The 24,113-nt window shown below is 46.3% G+C and overlaps 1 protein-coding gene across 1 annotated transcript; it reads left to right on the plus strand.

The window, feature by feature from the left end:
* Positions 1–3,320: 3,320 nt before the first annotated feature.
* ABO (ABO, alpha 1-3-N-acetylgalactosaminyltransferase and alpha 1-3-galactosyltransferase) lies at positions 3,321–23,085 on the plus strand. Its single transcript, XM_007954328.1, has 6 exons — positions 3,321–3,635; positions 3,760–3,898; positions 19,723–19,759; positions 20,873–20,908; positions 21,399–21,533; positions 22,398–23,085. The coding sequence occupies exons 1-6, from the start codon at positions 3,321–3,323 to the stop codon at positions 23,083–23,085; spliced, it is 1,350 nt and encodes a 449-aa protein (XP_007952519.1).
* The last annotated feature ends 1,028 nt before the right edge of the window (positions 23,086–24,113 follow it).

Consider the following 24,113-nt stretch of genomic DNA (forward strand, 5'->3'; position numbering starts at 1 on the left):
TGTGTCTGTGTTAATTGGTTTCCCTTTTCTTTGTTGAAGAGGGTCTGTGCAATCCTTCTGCCTAGTCTGCCATCTTGCCGGAACTGAAATTTATCATTTTTTTATATCTAAACTGCTCTGTGGCTTTAAATGACCTTTCTTCAAACTAAAGTTTCCAATAATTCATTTTTACAAGCCTTCAAATTAAGTTGGCCAATGTTTTGTACTGAAATCCTTCACATGTATTTTTTCATCTCTGCTCCTTAGCCTTCTCACATGAAATGATTATTTTCACTCATTCCCTAAACTAATTTATTCAAGAAATATTTAATGAGGACCTACTGTGCATCACCCATATGTCAGTTTGTCATACTGTGGTGGCTTCTGGGTTGCTGTGATGCTGGAAGCGTGCCGTTGGAGTTTTGAATACCAGCAGGAACACCGATATGGACAAATTTCAGTGGAGCTTCCAGACTAAAACAGACTAGGAAGAAAGACCTGGTTATCTACTTCTAAATTAGTCAATGCAAAACTTATGAATCACAATAAAAAATTGGACTTACTTGCTTTGGATATGTCATCAGGGGATTCCATATTTGCTGGAAGAAGGCAACATGTTTGCTGAAGCAGAGGGCCAGTAAGGATGAGGGAGACCATCAGGCATAATACCTGCAACAATGGATTTGAACATGTCAGCTATTATGAGAATGTTGCAGGATCAGGTCACATTTCATTCTGTTGTATATAAGGTCCTAAGGCATTTGACTGCTAACCAGAAGGCTGGCGGTTCAAACCCACCAGCCACTGCTCAGAAGGAAGGTTGAGCAATCTATTTCCATAGTGATACTGCCTCAGAAACCCAAGGAGTGATCACTATGAGTCAGATCTGATTCGACGGCAGTGAGTTTGGTTTTGTTTAAAAAGCTGACCACTTTGTGTCTTCTCCCTCTTAGAGTGATAGGTTTTCTTCAGGAAAATTGCCATAACATGTTTTATACATCTTTGCCTCTTCAAAGGTCTTGTTATAAGAGATACTCAAGTAATATTTACTAAAGAAGATACTAAGAGCAAGCAACTGGGTAAAAAATGGACCCAGGCAAGAAATGTTACAGATTTATGAGGAGAAAGAAGTACTGCATTGAGGCATGGTCTGGACTGCAAGATGAAGAAAGTCTCACTTTTCAGTTATAGTCAGTAATTCTAAAAGGGGCCCTAGTGGTGCAGTGGTTAAGCACTTAGCTGCTAACCAAAAGGTCAGTGGTTCAAACTCACCAGCCTGCTACTTAGGAGAAAGATGTGTCAGTCTACTCTTACAAAGATTACAGCTTTGAAACCCTTCGGGGCAGTTTTATTCTGTTCTGTAGGGTCACTATGAATCAGAATTGACTTGATGGCAATGTCATTGTCCAGCTTTCGCATGCATATGGAACAGTAGAAAATACCATGGCTTGGGTTGTGCCTTAAACTCAAGGAGTCTTTTGCAACAGATCCGCCCAATTACAGCCTTGGAAACCCAATGGGACAGTTCTAGTCTGTCCCATAAGATTGCTCTGAGTCAGGATCAACTTGATAGCAACAGTTTTTTGCTTGTTTGTTCACTATATACCATGGTCCTAAATGTTGAATAATGAACAAAACGAATGTGACCGGCTAAGAGAGCAGATCTTCACCCCAAGGTCAAATATGCCCTCCCAAGCAGATTTGAATGGCCAGGTGAGTGGTCAGCCAAGAGGCCTACGCAAGATCTGGAATTCCATAAACAAGTCCCAACGAGAAAGAAGCTTCTAGGGGAACTTTTAGTATTCCATCATCAGGAACTGATGGGAACATGAAGCTCTTGCTGCTTGCTATGCCTCTGTCTCTGACCCAGATGTCCTGTATCTTCTGCTAGCATCCACGAAACTGTGGTGGGCTCATTTATTAGCTGCAAGTAGGATGAAATCCCAGACTCTTCATAGTTCTTGACACTAAAGCAGAAGCTTCTTTCCAAGGCCTAAAGTCAGACCTGGTTTTCAGCAGAGTTCATAGGGCTGATGACCTCCAAGGATGGTCTTCTCTGACCATCTTAAGATTTCCACTCGTTTCCTTTATTTGATCCATTTCAAGATGGATGAGATGAATACTGGAGGAGCATGTAGGGCTATGGTTCTCAACCATTCAAACCAACCTCCATGGTTTCTCATTCACTAGAACTTGTCATGTCTAATAAGTTCCCAGGTGATGCTGAGGCTACTGGTTGGGGACCATGCTTTCATACACACTGGGGTAGGGTAGTGAGCTCACTGCCCAACAGGGAGAAAATCTAGGGCTTTATGGAGGAGGCAGAGATGGGGATGCCTCATCTCTGGGGATGTAAGGAGAGCAGCGAGGGTTTAAAACAGTTTTGTTTTTTTTTTGGGGGGGAGGTGAGATTGGATAATGGTGCACTTTGGGCTCCATGGAGGGGCTTCCTGGCTTGAGCTAGAGGGAAGACTCTGGAGCCATGTCTCTTGGGTCCACATCCTGGCTGTACTGCTCACTTTGTACAGGTCACTTAAACTTTCTGTGCCTTAGTTTACCTGTTAAAGGTAAAGCTATCATAAAGATTAAATGAGCGAACCCAGGAAAGCACTCAGACTATCTGGCATAGCAGAGTACTAGGTAAGGTTTGTGCAATTGATCCAGCAAATCATGGCCTCAAGGGCAGGCCAAGAGACAGGCAGATTGCTAGCAGGAGTGGCTTGGAAGGTGTTGCAGGTCAGGAGGGTGAGGAAGGCTGGCAATGGGATACCATCCACCTCAAGTCGTGTCCAGCTGGGCTCCAGTTCCCAGGATGCCACAAAGGGTAACATATTCCCAGTAGGGCTGGATTCTGCTAACAAGGTGACACTCTTTGTTACCTCCCGAGGACAGTCTCTTTTCCTCTGGATAAGAGTTCCAGCCAAACAAAGCTGTGGAGTGGGGAGAGGGACCCTGAGACTGCTCACTTGGTTTCTTGTGTGAGGAGGCCCCGTCCAGAGCCACCTAATGGCCGCGCAGGAGGGCTGGGAAAGGATGAGGAGCTTAAGTATTAGCTGACCGCTAGCAGAACTAGCACCAAACAGATGAGAAACTCTAGTCTCTAGGCAACACCATGCTCCCAGTGAGAGTGCATAAGCCAAGAGTGCACAACAAGGGGAGGAAGAGATATGAACCAGGGCACTGAAGACTGCTTCACCCTGTGTGCCTCGCCGTCCCCAATGTAAGAGGATCAGTACAGGCCCCACTGGGATCCTGTGGAGAGAATTAAAAACCTTTGAAACAGCCTGGCAAGTACCAGTCCTGGATAAGTGTGGGCTGTTGTTCCCACGCCCACTTTCAGGATGTCTCAACCGAGTCCCCCAACTCCCGCAGGACATGTGTCCTGTCCAGACAGGCGGACGCGGCGACACACCAGCTTCTGTGAATCTACGTCGGGCAGGGAGGGCGTTCAGCGAGTGTCCGCGAATGAGCAAAAGGACTTCAGGCCATCGTGGGGTCCGGAGGGGACCGGTCTCAGGCAGGCCCGCTCCGAGGCGGCGGCGGATCGCACTCAGGTCCTGGGGCTCAGCGACGCCGGGAGGGAGCAGATGAGATTCTGCTGGGACTCGGCGCCACCGCCACCGGGAGGCTCCCAGGGTGCAAGGCATCAGGGGCAGGTGCGCCCAAGGGCTGGTCATCAAAGGCGGAGCGTCCGAGGGCGGGGCGTCTAGGGGCGGGGAGTGGGGCTGCAAGGGTCGCGCGCCTCATTGGCCGCCCGCGCTAGGCGGAGCTGCCCCTTAGGGTCTCTCAGCACCCGGGGTCGGCACCCGGGTCGTCAACCCCAGTTCCAGGTGCGAAGGGCGAGCTGAGGTGGTGGAGGAGACACGGGAAGTGAGGCGGTCAGGTGGAGCCACGGTTGCACTCCTGCGGACGGGGGCTGGTAAGTGTGGCCCTGCCCTCAGAGGTGCTGCGCTGGCAGTGTCGCAGCTGGGAGACCGAGGCGGCCCGCGATGGGAGGTCGGAGACTTCCTGGGGCCTGTGAGGCTTGGGACCTAGGAGGGCGGCCAGGTTCGCCTTTGGCTGGGTGCTCAGTCCTGGTTAGACTGGTGGCAAAGCCTACGTCCGCTGCTCTGGAGGCCCTGTCGCTCCACGTACACACCCCTGCTTTTCTGGTGCCAACTGGGGCCTGACAGTGGAAGTATGGGTTGGGCCTCCTGGACCTCTGAAAAGGGGCCTGGGGCTGTTTCTGCTGTGGCACCTGCCTTGGTCTGGAATGGCCTTGGGGCTAAGAAGTGATGGTGCATCCAGAAAGTCCTGTAGGCCAAGGCGCATGGTTAGTGTAAACCGGACCTGTTCATAGAGCTCTAAAAAAGTAGAGCACAGCGCTGGATCTCAGAGATGTGCGCTAAGGATGGTGGGTAAGATGGGCTTGTGCCCAGGCAGGGAAGGCAGATGAAGACCAAGGCTAGAGAGCCAAGGAGGTCAGTATTCCTTTAATTTAGAAGTGTGTGTGTGTGTGTGTGTGTGTGTGAACATCTAGGGAGGGGGATAAAATAGAGTGGTGCCCTGCCCAGGTGCTTGAGGGAGGGTGAGATAGGCTGACTCCCAGGAGATGGTGGTGGGGACAGAATGGAACATTGTGGCAAAAGAAGTACACAGGTCTGGATAAGGCAGGCCTTTCCCTCAACCGTATTCACAGTTTGTTGGTGCTCACTGTGAAGCTGAGGTGTAGATTGTCCAGGTTGTCTAGGTCACCCATAGAGGAAGGCACAGAATGGACTTTGGAACTCAGGTCTACCTGACTGCAAAGACCTTCCTGGTCACCTTGCTGAGAATTCCTTCGCTTTCAGGTTCTTCCTTGTTCCCCGTGGGGGAGCCTCCCCCAACTCCCAATTGATTTTAATAGTATTCATACAATAAATAACACAAACTTACAATTTGCTAAGTTTGGACATACATCTATACCTGTGAAACAGTCACCCCAATCAGAATCACCCCAAGTTCCCTATCACTCTCATCCCCTTATCTCTAATCACTCCTCATCCCCCTTTATCATAGTTGGCTTCAAATTATAGGGGGACACATCTGAGGTTCCTCCAACGGTCTAGGATCCTTGGAGGACCAGGGACTCAGTCACTGGTTTCCATTACCCCAAGGTCCCATTGTAGGGTCTGGTTTCAACTAGACAAACATTTTGAGGATTCAGAAGTTCAAGTCTTTTGAGAAACCTGGTGAACTAGCTCCCATTTGCTGGTTATCACATTCCTATCACTTATTTGGTTATTTGCTTATTCAACAAGTATGTTCCACATAAAGCATCAGGAGGCAAGAAGTGGGATATTGTAGCAGTGGGCCAATGAGGAGGTGGCATTAGAGATGTGAGTGATGGGGTGCAGGAGTATGAATACCTAGAGGAGGAGTACGCCGGAGAGAGGACCTGCAAGGATGATGGCCTGCAGTAGGATTCAGCTGGGCATGTTGATGGCCGAGGTGCGGGGAGTGATGACCAGGAGAGGCAGGAACAGGTCACCCAGGGCATTGCAGACCATGTTGAAGGACACCTGTGTACTTCTTTCCCAATGACATGACCCACTGCTCTGTGGCTCCTGAGATAATACTTGGCTCCTGACCAGGCCTCCTGGAGACCAGTGGAACCATGCTCAGGGAATCATGCTCAGTGCCCAAGTTCTGGCTCTCCTACCATCATGGGCAGGTTTCAGTGATGACCGCACAAGAATAAATCCAACATTTGACTTACGATTGCATGCATAACTTCAAAAAAAAAAAAAAAAAACAGTACAATAACAATGAAATGTAAAACAAAAACACCCAACAACAGTTTTTACAGAACAACTGAACCCTACCCTTAACACACCAGATCTTTCTCTTAGCAATTCCTCCTCACTTGGGGCCAACAATGTGTTATTGAGAGTTTTTTTAATGGCACACTGAGGTATCATTTACAAACCATCACCTTCACTTGTTTCAAGTGTGCTAGTCAATTATTTTTAGTCAATTTGCATGCAGAGTGGTGGAACCAATTTTAGAACATTTCCATCACCTCCAAAATCCCCTTGTGTGCATTTGCAGTTTCTTCTAGTTTCATCCTGTCGTGGATTGAATTGTGTCCTCTGATAAACTAAAGTTCTAACCCTTGGACCTGTTTGGAAATAAGGTCTTTGAAGGTGTTACCAGTGAATATGAAGTTATATGGTGGGGCCTAATCCCATCTCAGTGGTTTCTTATAAAGGAGGAGGACAGAGAAGGAGACAGATATAGACAGAGGAAGAACAGGCATGTGAGGGTGGAGGCAGACACAGCTGCGAGCCGAGGAACACTGAGGAATGCCAAGGATTGGTGTGAGCTCCTAGACACTGAGAGAGAGGCCGGGAACAGATCCTCTCTCAGAGCCTCAGAAAGAATTAACACGGCCAATTGCTGTGAGACAAATAAATGTCTGTTCTTTAAAGCCACCCAATTTGTGGTATTTTGCTATGGCAACCAAGGAAACTAAGATATTCCCTGCCCTAGGCAACCACTTGCTGTTTTTGTCTTTTCTGGACATTTCATATAAATGGAATCCCTTCATATAAATGGAATCCCATAATATTTGTGCAATATTTTGTGTCTTAACTTCTTTCACTTAGAATAGAGTTTTTGAGGTTCAACCACACTGTAGCATGTGCACGCAGTTCTCAGGTTACGAAACTTTGACTTATAGACAACTCTTCCTTGCCCTTTTGTTGTTGTTAGGTGCTGTCCAGTCAGTTCTGACTTATAGCAAACCTATGTACAACAGAACGAAACACGACCCAGTCCTGCGCCAGCCTCACATTTGTTTGAGCCCATTGTTGCAGCCACTGTATCAGTTCATCTCATTGAAGGTCTTCCTCTTATTTATTTATTTATTTTTACTGCCCCTCTACTTTTCTAAGTAAGATGTCTTTTTCCAGGGACTAGTACCTCCTGACAATATGACCAAAGAATGTGAGACAAATTCTCACCATCCTTGCTTCTAAGGAACATCCTGGCTGTACTTCTTCCAAGACAGATTTGTTCATTCTTCAGTCAGTCTATGGTAGATTCAATATTCTTTACCAACACCATAATTCAAATGAGTCAATTCTTCTTTGGGCTTCCTATTCATTGTCCAGCTTTTGCATACATATGAGGCAATTGAAAATACTATGACTTGAGTCAGGTGCACATTATTCTTCAAAGTGACATCTTTGCTTTTTAACACTTTAAAGAGGTCTTTTGCAGCAGATTTGCCCATTGCATACATCATTTGATTTCTTGACTGCTGTTTCTATGGGCATTGATTGTGGATCTAAGTAAAATGAAACCCTTGATTGCATCAATCTTTTCTCTATTTATCATGTGTGGCTTATTGGTTCAGTTGTGAGGATTTTTATTTTTTATATGCTGAGATGTAATCCACATTGAAGGCTCTTTGATCTTCACCAGAAGGTGCTTCAAGTCTTCTTTGTTCTCAGAAAGCAAGCTTGTGTCACCTGCATTTCACAGATTATTAATGAGTCTACCTCCAATCTTGATGCCTTGTTCTTCTTCATATAGTCCAGCTTTTTGGATTATTTGCTAAGCATATAGATTGAATAAGTATGGGCAAAGGATACTATCCTGATGCATAACTTTCTTGATCTTAAACAACAGAGTATCCCCTTGTTGTGTTTGAACAACTGTCTCTTGGGTATGTATAGGTTCCTCATGACCACAATTAAGTGTTCTGGAATTCCCATTCTTTGCAATGTTGTCTATAATTTGTTATTATCAACATAGTTGAATGTCTTTACATAGTTAATAAAACACAGTTAAACATCTTTCTGTTATTGTCTGCTTTCAGCCAAGATCCATCTGATGATGGATATCAATGATATTCCTCATTCTATGTCCTCTTCTGAATCTGGCTTGAATTTCTGGTAGTTCCTTATCAGTGTATCACTGCAACCATTTTTGAATTATCTCCAGCAAAATTTTACTTGCATGTGATATTAATGATATTATTCAATAATTTCCATATGCTGTTGCATCACCTTTCTTTGCAATGAACACAAATATGGATCTCTTCCAGACTATTGGCCACACAGCTGTCTTCCAAATTTCTTGGCGTAGACAAGAGAGCACTTGCAGCATTGCATCCATGTGTTGAAACATCTCAATTGGTATTCTGTCATTTCCTGGAGGCTGAGCTTCTTCCTTTAGTACCATCAGTTCTTAATCCTATGCTACCTCCTGAAATGGTTGAACATCAAACAATTCCTTTTGGAACAGTGATTCTGCATGTTCCTTCCATCTCTTTTGATGCTTCCTATGTTTTTCAATATTTTGCCCTTAGAATCCTTCAATACTACAACTCGATGGTTGGATTTTTTCTTTAGTGCTTTCAGCTTGAGAAAGGCTGAGTGTATTCTTCTTTTTTGATTTTCTAGCTTCAGTCTTTGCATGTTTCATTATAATAGTTTACTTTGTCTTCTCAAGCCAGCCTTTGAAATCTTCTGTTCAGCTTTTTTATTTCATCATTTCTTCCTTTTACTTTAGCTGTTCTCTATTCAAGAGCAAGTTTCAGAGTTTCTTCTGACATCTATTTTGGTCTTTTCTTTCTTCCCTATCTTTTTACTGACCTTTTGCTTTTTTCATATATAATGTTCTTGATATCATCCAAGAACTCATCTGGTCTTTGGTTATTAGTGTTCAATGTGTCAAATCTATTCAGGAGGACTATACTCAAGGTCATATTTGGACCTTGTTTTAATTTGTTGGACTTGTTTTAATTTTCTTCAGCTTCAGTTTGAACTTACATATGTGCAACTGATGGTCTGTTCCACAGTTGGCCCCTGGCCCTATTCTAATGTTGATTTTCTCCATAATCTCTTTCCATAGAGGTAGCTGATTTTATTCCTGTTTATTCCATTCAGTGAGGTCCACATGTGTGGTCACACTATATGTTGTTGAAAAACATATTTGCAAAATTTGGTCTTGCAAAGTCGTGCAATCTCCACTGTTGTTTCTATTGCTACATTTTCCAACTACTAATCCTTCTTTGTTTTCAACCTTCACATTGTCAAAGTAATTCTAGCAATTATCTTGTATCTTGATTGCATGTTTGATTAATTTCAGACTGAAGATATTGGTAAAAATCTATGATTTCTTCACTTTTAGCATTAGTGGTTGGTGTGCAAATTTGAACAATAATCATATTAACTCATCTTCCTTGTAGGTATATGGATATTAACCTATCACTGACAGCATTGTACTTCAGGATAGGTCCTGAAATGTTCTTTTTGACAATGAATGTGACACCATTCCTCTTCAACTTGTCCTTCCTGGCATGGAAGACCATGATTTTCCAATTCAAAATGGCCAATACCAGTCCATTTCAGCTCACTAATCTTGGATATCAATCTTTATAAGTTCTATTTCATTTTGGAATGACTTATAGTTTTCCTAGATCCATACTTTACAGTCCATGTTCTGGTTAGTAATGGATGTTTGCAGCCGTTTCTTCTCATTTAAGTTGTGCCCCATCAGCAAATGAAGGTCCTGAAAGTTTTACTCCACCCACATCATTAAGGTTGACTCTACTTTGAGGAGGCAACTCTTCCCCAGTCATACTTTGAATGCCTTTCAACCTGAGGGGCTCATCTTCTGCCACTATATCAGACAATGTTCCACTGCTATTCATAAGGTTTCCACTAGCCTTTTTTTTTTTTAAAAAAAGAAATAAATCACCAGGTCTTCCTTCCTAGTCTCTCTTAGTCTGGAAGCTCCTCTGAAACCTGTCCACCATGGATGACCCTACTGGTATTTGAAATACTGATGACATAGCTTCCAGCATCACAGCAACATGCAACCCACCACAGTATGACAACTGACAGACCAGGGATGACACCTGCCCTTTAATGTTATGTAAATTTGCTCTCACTCTGAAATGATTAAGGAGCTCTGGTGGCACTGTGGCTAAAGCATTGGGCTGCTAAACAAAAGGTCAGTGGTTTAAATCCAGCTGTTCTGTGGGAGAAAGATGAGGCAGTCTGCTTCCACAAAGATTTATAGCCTTGGAAACTCTATGAGGCAGTTCTGCTCTGTCCTATAAGGCTGCTGTGAATCCAAATTGACTTGATGGCAGTGGGTTTGGTGTTTTGGGTTTTTGAGGTGACTGAACCAACTGCTACTCACAATGAATTCTTCATCACAATCACCTTCACTTGCTGCATGTGCAGCTTTTAAACATTGTGAAGTCTTTGAGCCTATTTTTGCACTAAACCCAAACCCAAAGCAAACCACTGCCATTGAGTTGACTCTGATTCATAGTGACCCTTTCGGACAGAGCAGAACTGCCCTATAGGGTTTCCAAGGCTATAAATTTTTACAGAAGCAGAATGCCTCATCTTTCTCTCCTAGCATGGCTGGTGGGTTTGAACTGGTAAATTTTGTTTAGTAGCCAAATACTTTTACTACTATGCCACCAGAGCTCCTTTTTGGCACTAAAGTAGGGATACATAAGAACCATATACACCTAGTCCACTTTACCTACGAATTCTTAAAAATATAGGAATGAATCTTGTTCATAACCCAGGGACTGCCTGTATCAGTACTTCATTCCTTTTAACGACTGAGTAATATTCCATAAGGATAAACCAGATTGGTCTATCCATGCATCACTTGGTGGATGTTTTTGTTGTTTCTATTTTTTAGCTCTTTTGAATAAGACTCCTATGAACATTCATATAGACATCTTTGTATGGACATATGCTTTCATTTCTGTTGATTAGATACCTAGGAATGGAATCACTAGGTCATAGGGCAAATCTATGTTTAACATTTTAAGACACTACCAAAATCTTCTACAGTGGTTGCACCATTTTATATTCCCATCAGCACTATATGAGGGTTCCAATTTTTCCATATCCTTGCCAACACTTAATGCACTGCCATTGAGTTGGATCTGACTCATAGTGACCCCTCCTTGGGTTTCCCAGGAGATATCACTACAGAAGTAGATTGCCCAACCTTCCTTCTAAGGAGTGGCTGGTGGGGTTGAATTTCTAGCCTTCTGATTAGTAGTCAGATGCCTTAAGCACTATGCCACCAGAGCTCCTAGTCATTCTTGTGGGTATAAAGTGGTATCTCATTGTGTTTTAATTTGCATTTCCCTAATTAATAATAAGGTTGAACCTCATTTATCAGCCATTTCTGGATGTACTTTGGTGAAATGGTCATTCAAAATTTTTCCCTTTTTAAAAGTTGGGGTATTATGTCCTTATTCGCCTGAGACATTTTTGAGAGTTCTTTATATATTCTGTATTCAAGTCCCTTATCAGAAATATGACTTATAAATATTAAGAGCAACACTTTTACAGTTAAAACTGTGCAACGTTGCTGAGAAAAATTAAAGAAGACCTAAATAAATGGAGGTCATATTCATGGACTGGAAGACTCCATATTGTTAAGCTGTCTCTTTTCCCAAAATTGATCTGTAGATTCCACATAATCCCAGTCAAAATGCCAAAAGACATTTTGTAAAAATAAACAAGCTGATTCCAAATTTATATGGAAATGCAAAGTTCTAAAATAGGCAAAACAATTTTGAAAAGGAAAAAGTTGGAGGATTTATACTTCCTGCTTTCAGATTTATTATAAAGGTAGAGTCATCAGCCCACCCCTGGCTGTCATTTTGTCACACTGTGGTGGCTCGAATGCTGCTGAGGTGCTGGAAGCTATGCCACTGGTATTTCAGATACCAGCAGGGTCACCCATGGTGGGCAGGTTTCAGTGGAGCATCCAGACTAAGACAGACTAGGAAGAATCTAGGCAATCTACTTCCACAAATCAGCCAGTGAAAATATTATGGATCACACAGAACATTGTCTGATACAGTGGCATCTTCCCACAGAAGGGGGCTCTGTGAGAAGAGCCTGAAGTCTGCGGGAATGGCTGGGGTGAGGGGATGGGAGGACTGTTTTCCCTTCTCTGAGTGAGAGGGGAGGAATCTCATCTTGACCTGGGTTTTAGAGATGTTGTACTTTGTTCAAAGAATCACCAGCAAGGGGTGGGGGCAGGGTGGAGGCTGTATCATTTAGGTCAGTAGCTGGATCTGTCTGGGTCAGCAGAAAAGGAACAAGTGGGGCTGGGAAAAGGAGGAGCAAGAAGTAACCTGATTTCTTACTGCTGTTTTTCAGGGAGGCCAAATTTCTGCTCGCTCCGTTCCATGGCCTTGTTTCTCCTAACTCTTGGCTTGGCCTTCTTTGGGTAAGAAGCATGTGTGACCATGCCAGCTGGCTAGGCTTGGGGAGAAGCAGGAAGTCAAACCTTGTGGGGACACCCTAACTGTACCCCTCAGCATGTCACAGTATTAATACACAGCAGTGGCAGTACTGAGCACCTGCTCTTGTCAGGTGGTGAGTGACCCCTCACATATATCCTCTTAGTTAAGCCCCAATTCCACACATAAGCAGGTTGAGTACCTGGCACAGGGCTGCCCAACAGGTGAGAGGGGAGCCAGCTGGAGGCCCACACTGGGAGCTGCTTCCAGATGCATGCTGTCCTGGAGCTCTGGGGTGTTTATGCAAATGATCAGGACACATTCCTGGGCAGCCTCTGGGGGCTGCACTGCCTTATCCAGCTGTAGCAGATGCACTTACATGGAGATTGGCCACAGGACCACTGGTCACAGGACACTTCTGGTGGTCTCCTAGCTGTCTGGACTGGGTGACAAGCCTCCAGAACTTGCTCCCCAGTCACTGCCTTCAGGAAGGCCTGGCTTACTGGGTGGACTCCAGCATGGGCTTTTCAGAGGGATGGACAGACCTCAGTTCTGCCCTCTTCGACAGTTGGCTCTGGTGCCCTTTGCCTCACAGCTATTGTCTCCTGAGCCTGGGAAGCCAGCCACTGGGCAGCGTGCTACCTTGGGCAAGGTGAGTGGGAGTGAAGGATGGGTGAGTGGCACCAAGGCCTGGGGGAGCCTTCTCTGGGGTACTGGGCTGTGCTTGCTCCATGTGCCCCTCCCCACCACCTGGGCTTACACGTCCGTGGTCCTCGATCTCCAGGTTCTGCCAGAGCAGGGCTTCCTTTTTTTTTTCTCCCTCAGGGGCTTCACACAATCCATGTTTATTAGTTTCTTGCTGACTGTCTATTGGGAGTCAGCGGGGGCTCTGCCCAGTTTAGTCATGTAGGGACCCAAGGAACCATCTTTTTCTTTTTGTTGTTTTAATTGTGGTAAACATAGGTGACAAAACATTTGCCATTTCAACAGTCTCACATATACAGCACAGTGACATATATTATGTTGACATTGTCATCATCCTTATCTGTTCCCAAATTTTCCATCACCCTGAATGGAAGTTCAATGTCCCCCAAGCAATGAGTCCTCCTTTTCCCTTCCTCCATCACCTTCTGATACCACCTTTGTACCTTGAGGCTCAGAATTCACTGGGGGAGGCAGGTGCAAGACATTGACGACAGAGCAGGAAGTGATGCATGACATAGGACACTTAACGGGGCAGGAAGGACAACCCCCCCACCCCAGGCACCTGGAAGGAACAGAGACTCGATGAGCTGAAGGCTCTGTATCAGAAGCCAATGAGGAGGAGTGAGCTGAGCCCACCTTGACCCGGCCCATGGGGGCTCCACCCTCCCAGGCGTGGTCACCACAGCCCTTACTCCCCTGCTTCCGTGGTGTGAAGGGTTAATGCATTCAACTGCCCTCCAACAGTCTGGAGGTTCATGTTTACCCAGAGGTGCCTGCGAAGCAAGGCCTGCCAATCTGCTTCTGAAGAGTCAGCCACTGAACACCCTATGGAGCACAGGTCTCCAGCACACTGGGGGCGCTGTGCGTCAGAGTTGACTGCACAGCAGCAGTGTTTCTTTGTTCTCTCTCAGAGCATGGAGCTTTGGGGCATGGGCCTACCCACTCAGATCGTGGCCATGGTCCAATTTAAGCCTGTGCTTTCCCCTAGTCTTAATTCTCTGAAATTTCCATTCTTTTTGAATAATTTGTGCCCCTTTCTCCAGTCACATCCAAGCTGTTAAAAAACTAGAGGCTTTGTGACAACGTGATTGTGACTGGGTTGTTACATGATCACCAGGATACCTTATTTCCACCGCATATTAAAAGAAACTCTCTGAAAAGCAAGGCCTGCCAAACTGCTTCTACTGTTAGTTGGTTGCCCCCCAGATTTTGCTTGTCTCCTTCATTAAATCTCCTTTATTAGCTTCCCTTTTGTGCTGGGCAGATTATATCAGCCCCATTCCTTAGCCTCCTTTGTGGCCTGGCCCCTTGACAGATAACTTTGAATGGCCATTTCCTAACGAGGTAGAGTGTATTTTGCCACAAATTCAAAGTGAATGGCCTCCCCTTCCACGCAGTGCCTGAGTTAGAAACATGGGTGGTATCCTTGAGTCTCCAATCATCCTTGCCCCTGTTTCTAATTGCTGCTGAATCTTGTCAGCTCTACCTTTAAACATCTCTCAAGTCCATGTACTTTTCTGCCGTCACTGCCTCTACTCTGGCTGAGGCACCCTCATCTTGCCCCTGCTTCATGCTCAGCTCCCTGTCTTCATCTGTTCAAGCCCTGCTCTCCTCATGTTAGCCAGAGTGATCTTTCTGGAACACAAGGTGGGAGACCCCCAGATCTGCCCCACTCTCCAACCTCGTCTCTCACTGTTGTGGCATCACACTCCAGGGTCTATTCAAGGGGCCTGTGGTGGCTCCTCCAGGGTGCCATGTGGCCTCTTTCTAGGCCTTTCTTACTGCCATGGCTTCTGAAGGACCCCTCTTCTCTCCTTCCTGCTCTTTTATCTGGCTAGTTCCTGCTTGCATTGTATATCTACTGCTTCATCATTTAATGTAATACATCAAAAAACCAAACCCACTGCCATTGAGTTGATACCAACTCACAGAACCCCTGGAGTAGAACTGCCTCATAGGGTTTCCAAAGCTGTAGTCTTTACAGTAGAAGACTGCCTCATCTTTCTCCTGCAGAGCAGCTGGTGGGTTTAAACCACCAACCTTTTGATTAGCAGCTGAACGCTAACCGAAACAGTCCTCTCCAGTTATCGATGTGAAACCCAGTAATCACTTGTTACCATGCCTCTCTTGGTTTTGGCTGGGATCAGCTGGGCACCTTTTGCTCAGGTTCTCTCATGCCCCTATAGGCAGATAGTGACTGGGGCTGGATCACCTTACACTGTGGGTGGTTGATGCTGATTCTTGGCTGAGGTACCCCCATGCTATCTTCCAGAGGCCTCTGTCAGCTTCCTCTCAGCTTGCTTGTGAGGCCCCATCTCAAGTGTCCTGAGAGAGATGACATAGATGCTATATTGCCACTGGCTATGCTATGTATGGCTTCTGAAGGGATACAGCATTGTAACCCTGCATTTTATCTGTTAGACATGAGGGACCAGGCCAGTCCACGTTTTGGTTCCCTAGTACTGCTATAACAGAAATACCACAAGTGGGAGGTTCCAGTAAGATGGTGGAATAAGCAGACAAACTACATAGACCCTCTTTAACAAAGAAAAGGGGAACCAATGAACACAGATACGGAAGATAATCCTGGAGCCCTGAGCTTTGAAAGGAAGGATACAGAAGTGGACTAAATTCCAACTAGTCGAAGAACATGTATGAAAACATCAATAAAGGAGACATAGGAGCTGTGGACTGTCAGTGATCCTAATGGCATGGACAGCTTGGATATTGCCAAGTGGTGTCAGGACCTAAGAATTAACCCCAAAATTGGCCCTGCTAGCCAGGGGCTGCAGGGAGGACTGTACTGGTAGCTGGTGAATAAAAGGGAAAGCAGTGAAGAGGGAGACAGGCTGAGCTGTGGACTTTTGCCTGTCTGGAGGGTGCAGCCATTTTGAATGTTTACAAGCGGTTTGACCATTTTGAATATTTAAAGCAACAGCATTCTCCCAGATTCCAGGAACCTAAGAATATGCTCCACTTGCCAGGAACTGCAAGGACATTCCGGATGCAAATGACTGGAAAGGTGTGATGTTCCCCTTGTTACTCTATACCCCACACCCTCTTGGTGAATAGAGGTGTGGCCATCCCTCACTCTCACTCACCTTCTGGGCCAGCAGGAATTCCATCCCAGTCTGTGTGCCCAGACAGAGCCTGGGTACCCTGCACCGCCCTGCCCAGATTTCCCCCCTCCCTCCGCTTTTTTTTTTAAGTTTGTTTGTTTTTGTCTGTTTTAAAATTATTGCTATTCTTCTTCTTCTTTTTTTGTTTATCCTTATTATTGTTATTCTTTATTCTTCCCTTCCCAGGTTCTATTTTTCACCTTTTCCTCTTCCCTGTTCCTGGTTCCCATTTTTTTTCTTTCTTGTGGTTAACCTCATTCCTTGTTTTTCTTTTTGCATTTTTCCCAATTTTTTCCTCATTATCCGCCTACTCTAATTCTTTTCTCTTATTGCCCCCTCCCCAGATATTGTGGTGTTTTTTTTTTCTTTTCTTTTTTTGGTGATTGTTCCTGTGTGTTTATGTGGTGTTTCCTGTCCACTTGCCTTTACTTTTTTATGGTTTTTCAATTGTTGTTTTTGTCTAACAGAGTGCGAGACAGCAGCCGTGCCCATACGACATAACCACATCTGCACCTCCTGCAGCACAGCTCCATTTACTGAGTGAAAGCCACCACTTTCTTCTTCACCAACTGGTCAATGATAAATGACCACTGAGAAGAGCCTGACTCACCCTTAACTGCTCCTCACAAACAGTTATCAGAGATCTAAATACAACAATGTCACAATATCTCAGAAACAACAGACCATCACTGTCCACACAAAGAAGCAAGATAAAATGGTAGAAACAAGGGAACAGATATAGACCCAGAACACATCCCTGAAGAAGCAGCAGCATTGGAACTGCCTGATAAGGAATTCAAAAGAAATATACTTAGGTACCTTCAAAGGATTGAGAGACAGATCAAGGAAAACACTGACAAAATTAAGGAAAACACAGACAAAGCCTTAGAACAATTTTGGAAGAAAATACAAGAACAAAATGACAAAATAAATGAAAAATTAGAAATGATACAAAATCTATAGATAGAAATCCAGAAGATAATAATAAAATTTCAGAAATAGATGTTGTTGTTGTTGTTATGTGCCGTCGAGTCAAACCCGACTCATAGTGACCCCTCCTTGGGTTTCCGAGGCAGTATCACTACGGAAGTAGGATTGCCCAACCTTCCTTCCGAGGAGTGGCTGGTGGGTTTGAACTGCCAGCTGTCTGGTTAGCAGGCAAGTGTCTTAGCCACTATGCTACCAGAAATAGATAACACATTGAAAGGGCAAAGGAGTAGAATCGAATCAATGGAAGACAAAATTAATGAGATCGAAGACAAATACCTGAATACTTCTTTGGAAGGGGATCAATCAGAAAAAAGATCAAAACAAAATGAAGAAAGCCTAAGGTTCATGTGGGATAACTGGAATTCCAGAACAGGAAGAAAAAAAGAAAACCTCTGAGAAAATTGTCCAAGATTTGTTGGAAGAGAACTTCCCTGATATGATGAAAGATGAGAATATATCCACTCAGGAAGTCCAACAAACCTCAAACAGGATAGACCCCAAAAGAAAGTCACCAAGACATATCATCATGAAATGCACCAAAACCAAAGACAAAGAAAGAATCCTGAAAGCAGCATGGGAAAAATGAAAAGTTACTTACAAAGGACAATCAATAAGAATAAGGTCTGATTTCTCAGCAGAAACCATGCAAGCAAGAAGGCAATGGGATTGTATGTATAAAATCCTGAAAGACAAAAATTTCCAACCAAGAATTACATACCCAGCAAAATTGTCCCTCAAATATGATGGTGAATTAGGAGATTTCCAGATAAGCAGAAGTTAAGGGAATTTGTTAAAACCAAACCAACCCTACAAGAGATACTAAAGGGAGTGCTTTGAACAGAGAACCAATAATAGTAAACCACAACGAACCATTAATACACAAGATGACATAACCCAGACACCAACACACCTATGGAAGTATCCAAAGTAAAATAAGCTTACAATATTGTAAAAAGGGAACCCATAACATCTGTTGGCAAATGAGGACAACTACAAACCGAAAAGAGGGGAAAAATAGTGAAGTTACAGAACTTCTAAATGGTGAGGAAGTCAAGAGAGTTGCAAGATAGAATGGACTGTTCTAAACTTGAGGAGAAAATTATAAATGACAGGATAACCTCAAAGAAAAGTGATAAACCTTCACATCCCAATAAAAAAGAGGATTAGTACAAATATTTAGCAAATGCTAAAGCAACAGCCGACTCGACGGCACATAATAACAACAACAACAACAAAGCAACAGCAACAAAGGAAATGATATCATGATTCATAAACATAATGAGCTCAGCACAGAAAATTATATGGAACAAAGAAACCAGCAACACCATGAAAAAACACATAACAAAATGACAGCAATCAATTCATTCCTGTTGATAATTACACTGAATATCAGTGGATTAAATGCACCACTCAAGAGACAGAGAGTTGCAGACTGGATAAGAAAAAGAAATACCACAAGTGGATGGCTTTAACAAACAGGAATTTATTCTCTTACAATTTAGGAAGCTAGAATTCTAAATTCAGAGTACCAGCTCTAGGGGCTGGGTGAAGGCCCCTTGACCTTGGCCTTCAGCTCTGCCTCTTATTACAGGCCCAATGGAACTGGAGACATTTCCTGACTCAGACAGCTACTGACAGCTACTGGCTGCTGAGGCTGATGAACCCAAACAGTATGTAAAGTGGTACAATCCCTAAATTGGTAAGTAACATGGCAGGCGACTAGGAAGTCCAGAAACTGGAGATGAAGACTCTGCCAAATGCAGGATCCAGATGTGCCAAAGATTTAGAGACCTTCCTCAAAGCTTTCCCATACATACTGGAAGCAGGGCATACCCTGAAGGCAACTACTTAGCTGCTCACAGCAGATTCCACCATGGAGATGATTACAATCTCATCGTAGGGAATAACTACATCCAGCTGCCAAGCCACTCAAACCACAGCCCAGCCAAGTTGACACACAACCTTAACTACCACATTCCACCCCTCGCCATCTTGGCCCCTGTACAGATCTCCTTCATTGGGTAGCCCAATTTTCCTAGTCCATCTAAGTGGTGACCTCACCCCCTCGGCCTGGAAGGCCGTGTTCTTCTGCCTCTTGGGCATGATTGCCCCCTCACTTTTTGGCGGTGGATACAGCTCCATTCCATTGATACTCATGTATGGCAGCCCCACACTCCAGAACTGAGTTGGTGAGAATCTGACATTTGAAACGTAGGAGGCTGGAAGAGACCCCTCTGGAAGGGTTTGCAGACATTGCACTGCTGGCTGGGATGCCACCTGGTGGAGTTTGGGATCTGCTGCTGGACAGCCAGAGCCCCTGACCACTGCATGTCTGTGTCCATCCAGGAGATGCCAGCCTGTTCTGAGGGCTTCTGGCCCCATCTCAGATGGACTCTACATCTCCACCCTGGGCCGCGTTGACCTCCTCCACTAGGACCCCTCACTGTGTCCCTCCATTTACAACACTGCTGCTCCAGTGGCCACTCTGAAAGCAGATGGGAAAAAAATGAAAAAGAACCATAACACCAGGGCCAGACTAAACGCAGGGATGCAGCCACTGTCACAGACAGCTGATGTCACATGGCTGTGACAGCTGTTTCAGAAAGTAGTCAGGTTGTAAATGATCATTACAAAGCCCTCTATTCTTGTTTTGCAGTGCATCTGCAGGAGACTTGGATGGCCCACGGGTTGTGAAGTTATCAAAGTACTCCCCTTCCCCTGATGCCTTCAAATCAGGAGGTCACCCACCCCGGTGTGTATACAGATGGGGCCCCCTCCCCTGGACTCCTTCTCCCAGGCCTCCTTCCTGAAGGCTACTGTTTCACCGTCCAGTCCTTGAAGGGTCCGGGTCCAGCTGGTGGCTCTCAGCAGGGTGACAAGCATCCTGGTTGGCCTCAAGGTTTCCTGGAATGTTGCTTCTGTTCATGCTGGCATGAGGAAGGTCTCACAAACCCAAGATGAGGTGGTCACTTGCTTTTAAACCCATCACGGAAATTCAAATTGTAGCTTTGGCTGAACTTCCCAGCAGCCCACCGGCTGGTTTTTCCAGGGGTCCCGGTGACCCTTGACTGTGGGCGCTGGCATTGTGCATGCCTTTTCTCAGGTGTTGCACCTGATGGAGTGTAGTAAACCATTGCTAGAGCTGGTCTTGTGACAACCAAGAGAGGTGGGTGTCACTCTCCCACAGCCCAGACAGGGCACCTGGGCTCCGAGAGTAATGAACTTATTCAAGGCTACCAGCCAGGTTTCCAGCCCAGGTGGGAGTGTCCACAGGCCTGATGATGTCCTGATCAGGGACAGAGGCTACTGCCAACCTCCTTCTCCCCCAGCGAATTAAAACATGACCCCTCAGTTCCCCTAGGGCTGAAGTCAAGCTGAGGTCAGTGAGTCCTACTCTCCCACTTCACAGATGATGAAACTGAGACCCCAGGAGCTGGGTTTCTGCCCTGACAAAGGCACCTCCAGCTAGAACAGTGCAGCTGTTGTGGGGTGGTTTTTGCCCTGGTTGTTGGGGCTGTAAGGTCCCTGGGCAGTGCAAATGGTTTATTTTACGCTCCTCGCTAACCTGAAGGTTGGCAGTTCAAATCCACAGTGGTGCCATGGAAGAAAAACCTGGCAATCAGCTTCCATAAAGATTATAGCTAAGAAAACCCTCTGGGAGCAGTTCTTTTCTGGAACCCATGTGGTTGCTGTGAGTCAGGGTTAACCTGGCAGCAGCAGGTTTGGGTTTTGAGGGTTTCAAGCAGTTACACAAGCCCCCACCTCTTGGGTCCAGCTTCTATAACTTCCATGCAAACTCAGTGTTTTGTTTTTCTAGGATAGTCTCTTCCCAGCCAAAGGTGTTGACCCCCTGGTGAGTACACTGATTGGTATTCAACATGGTTCAAGGTGCTATCCTGACAATCTTAATAGGCACTTTCATTGATTTTAAGCCTTGGTTTGACCCTGCTGTGCCTGCTTCTTTTCTCTCTAGCTTTTCCTAACAGCTGAGTGCGGAGGCCCAAATAGGACTCTCTGTCCCCTCTCCAATTTCTAGTTTTCTCTCTGCTTGGCCATCCGAGAATTGGCCAAGGTAGGGGTTGGCTTCCTGCCCACCTAGTGCACTACTTCCTCTTTGGCCAACTCAGTGCCCAGTGTGGGCCTAGCAGACCTAGTGCTTAGTGAAACCAGGGTGCTTTGCACAGGTCTGAATCTGCATTTGTATCCGGTTGGTTTCCTGGCAAATGCCAAGTTATTCTGGAAGCCGTGGCCAGCCTGGGGATCCCAAGGAAATAAGAGGCTGAGGGGGGGCCCAAGGGAGCTTCCTGCCAGCTCACATGCTCCTGTGGCTTCTCACCTTGCAGTCGGAGTGACGTCCTGGTCTTAACCCCTTGGCTGGCTCCCATTGTTTGGGAGGGGACCTTCAACATTGACATCCTGAATGCACATTTCCAGCTCCAGAACATCACCATTGGACTAACTGTGTTTGCTATCAAAAAGTAAGGAGAAACGGCAGAGGGTGGCAGTACTTACCCTCAAAAGGGGTCTGCTGGTCAGCCAGGGATGGTGGGACAGATAGAGCAGCTATGCACCTGCTGGAGCAACTTGTGGTCTCAGGGGAACCACACACCTGCTGCATGATAGAGGTGGCTGTCCCAATGGTGGGGAGCACATGGCCCTGGGGTGCACCAGGGAGGGACCAGCCATCTGAAGGGGCTGGAGGCTTCCTGGAGGGGAAGCTGTAGGGCCTGGGCCTAGACGCCTCTACTGGTGGATTTGAGGTACCCCTTCTTCTTTCTGGGGTTATCTTCTCCCCTTTCCTCTGCCTCCAGGGTGCAACCTTGACCCAGTAGAATAGTTCAGGAGTGACTCCTTTCCTAGCATGTGAGAAGTTTAATGAATATCTTGCGAACAAAACACTCTCAAGCCTTCAAGAATGGTGTGGAGACAGATGTGTGAGGTCCAGGGACACCCACTTAGAGCAGAGGGAGCCGGTGGCCAGGTGCTTGCTGGCTGAACCTGCCCTGCTGGGCATACAGAGACCCAGACCAGGGGAGGCCAGGCAGGTGGGTGCCTGTAGCATTTGCCTTATGTGCTCAGGCAGAAGTGGGCAGGGGTCCTGGCCCCAGCTCTCCTTGACCGTAGAGGTGCAGGCACGTTCTGACCCTCTGGGGCTGTAGGCTTTCCTTGCAGAGTGAGACAGGGTGCTCACAGGTGCACAGAAGCTTCTGGGAGGGCTCGGAGCAGTTGCTGTTTTGAGTTTTTCCAAAGGCTGTGATTGCGGCAGTCCCCCACCCCCGCATTAACTGAGCCCTGACCCCATTAACACTCTCCCTCTCATTTCCTCCATCCCATCCCGGCAGGTACATGGTCTTCCTGAAGCTGTTCCTGGAGACTGCAGAGAAGTACTTCATGGTGGGACACAGAGTCAATTACTATGTCTTCACTGACCGGCCAGCTGATGTCCCGCATGTCCCCCTTAAGGAGGGCCGGCAGGTGGTAGTCCTCCAGGTCCGCAACTACACCCGCTGGCAGGATGTGTCCATGCACCGCATGGAGATGATCAGCAACTTCTCCGAGCAGCGGTTCATGCATGAGGTGGACTACCTGGTGTGTGCAGATGTGGACATGCAGTTCAGTGACCACGTGGGCGTAGAGATCCTCTCCTCCTTGTTTGGCACTCTCCACCCTGGCTTCTATGCTGCTGATCGCAAGGCCTTCACCTATGAACGCAGGCCCCAGTCCCAAGCCCATATCCCCTGGGGTGAGGGGGACTTCTACTACATGGGGGCCTTTTTCGGGGGCTCAGTGCTGGAGGTGCAGAGGCTCACCAAGGCCTGTCACCAGGCGATGATGGTGGACCACACCAATCACATCGAGGCAGTGTGGCATGACGAAAGCCACCTGAACAAGTACCTGCTGTATCACAAGCCCACCAAGGTGCTCTCCCCCGAGTACCTGTGGGATGAGCAGCTTCTGGGCCGGCCCCCTATTATGAAGAAGCTGCGATTCGTGTCCGTGCCCAAGAACCACCAGATCATCCGGAACTGAGGGCTCATGGGCTCACTCAGGTAGGGGACAGGTAGCTCCTGAGTACCTCCCTGCAACTGGAACCAGTTTTAGCAGAAAAGGTGTAATTCTACTTCCTTTCCCTGTCTGGTTGAGAAAAATCACTTGGTGTTACAGACGGTTAAGCATTCAACTAGCCAAAAGATTAGTGGTTCAAATCCACGCAGTAGCACCTTGGATGATAGGCCTGGTGTTCTACTTCCGAAAGACCTCAGCCTTGAAAACCCTATGGCGCAATTGTACTCTGTACATACCAAGTCACCATGCACCAGGGTCAGTTAAACAGCAACTAACAACCACAACACCACATCCAATTTGGGCAGCCACCGCCCTCTCAATACACTAGCCAGGCCCCACTCCCACATGCACTACTAGGCAGGCCCAGCCCTTACTTCACATATACTAGACAGGCCCTGCCCCCCTTCACATATGTTAGACAGGCCCAGCCCCCTACATGTATACACTAGACAGGCCCTGCCCCCCCAATACACTAGACAGGCCTAGCCCCCCTTCACATATACTAGACAGGCCCAGCCCCTCCTTTCACATACATTAAACTGGCCCAGCCTCCCCAGCCCCCATATACACTAGACAGGCCCATCCCTCCATCCCCCCCCGACATACACAAGACAGGCCCAGCCCCCCACTTCACATACACTAGACAGGCTTAAACTCCCCCTCCCACCACCACCCAATGAACAAGACAGGCCCAGTCCTAGGACAGTAGATGAATCACTCCTTTCCTTATATGGCCAGATCATGGGCTGACCTACCAGCTATGAATTGGACCACTTCTGGTAACTGGTTGTCCAGCAGCCAGTTCAAGTTGGTCTTTGTGACTTGGAGTTAATTTTAGCTCATAACTGCTCTGCCTCTAGGTGGAGTCTGGCCACCATTTTCTGATCATGTATGTGTGTGATGTAATCAGTAGTAAATGCACCTATGTAACATGATTTGGTAGGGTGGAGGAGGGTCAACGAAAGAGGGGGAGGCCTTCAACGAGATGGATT

Source organism: Orycteropus afer, unplaced genomic scaffold (genome assembly GCF_000298275.1).
Source record: "Orycteropus afer afer isolate SDZICR_OR568_19922 unplaced genomic scaffold, OryAfe1.0 scaffold00456, whole genome shotgun sequence".
Lineage (NCBI taxonomy): Eukaryota > Metazoa > Chordata > Mammalia > Tubulidentata > Orycteropodidae > Orycteropus > Orycteropus afer.

Excerpts from the sequence above, each read along its gene's own strand:
- ABO (XM_007954328.1), top strand. The coding sequence starts at position 3,321 with ATGTCTCAACCGAGTCCCCCAACTCCCGCAGGACATGTGTCCTGTCCA. Across the intron at positions 3,636-3,759 it reads GTGCAAGGCATCAGGGGCAG|GGTCTCTCAGCACCCGGGGT; the intron begins GTGCGCCCAAGG and ends GCTGCCCCTTAG. Across the intron at positions 21,534-22,397 it reads ACTGTGTTTGCTATCAAAAA|GTACATGGTCTTCCTGAAGC; the intron begins GTAAGGAGAAAC and ends CCATCCCGGCAG.